This window comes from Neopelma chrysocephalum, unplaced genomic scaffold (assembly GCF_003984885.1).
Source record: "Neopelma chrysocephalum unplaced genomic scaffold, ASM398488v2 Primary Assembly neopelma1_90026, whole genome shotgun sequence".
Taxonomy (NCBI): domain Eukaryota; kingdom Metazoa; phylum Chordata; class Aves; order Passeriformes; family Pipridae; genus Neopelma; species Neopelma chrysocephalum.
The window spans coordinates 2,517-2,967 of NW_020918904.1; the positions used below are offsets into that span (position 1 = coordinate 2,517).

General features: G+C 61.9%; 1 protein-coding gene across 1 annotated transcript in view; it reads right to left on the bottom strand.

Moving 5' to 3' along the window:
* The window catches only part of LOC113979854 (cingulin-like), a gene marked incomplete at its 3' end in the record, with an annotated part of 2,403 nt that extends 2,134 nt beyond the window's left edge, over nucleotides 1–269 (bottom strand). The window contains exon 1 of the mRNA XM_027707128.1: nucleotides 85–269. Coding sequence (XP_027562929.1) covers nucleotides 85–246 — 162 coding nt within the window. The remainder of the gene's footprint in view (nucleotides 1–84) is intronic.
* Nucleotides 270–451: the final 182 nt, after the last annotated feature.

The following is a 451-nucleotide window of genomic DNA, read 5'->3' on the forward strand; positions in this document are numbered from 1 at the left end:
GAAGGGCATGGATGTGTCCCCAGGGAAGGGGCGTTTCCAGGTGGGATATGTCCCCATGGATGCCGGGAAGGGGCGGCCCCAAACCTCGTCCTGGAGCCTCCCGAGGCTGAGCTGCATCTTCTCCACCTCGGCCCCGCGGTCCTTGGCCTGCTTTTGGGAATCCGTGAGCTCCCGCCGGGATTTCTCCCTGAATTCCTCCAGCTGCGACCGCAGGGAGCTCAGGGAGCTCTGGGATTCTGCCGTCATCTGCTCCAGCTGCGGGAGAGGGGGGAGGAGAATCCCATGGGAACGGGGCAAGGAGGGGCTTGGGAATGTCACGGCGTGGGGCTGGAGCAGCCTGGATGATCCCAGGCATTGAGAGTGGGAAGGGAAGGTTTGGGAAGGTTGGGAAAGGGAAAGGGAAAGGGAAAGGGAAAGGGAAAGGGAAAGGGAAAGGGAAAGGGAAAGGGAA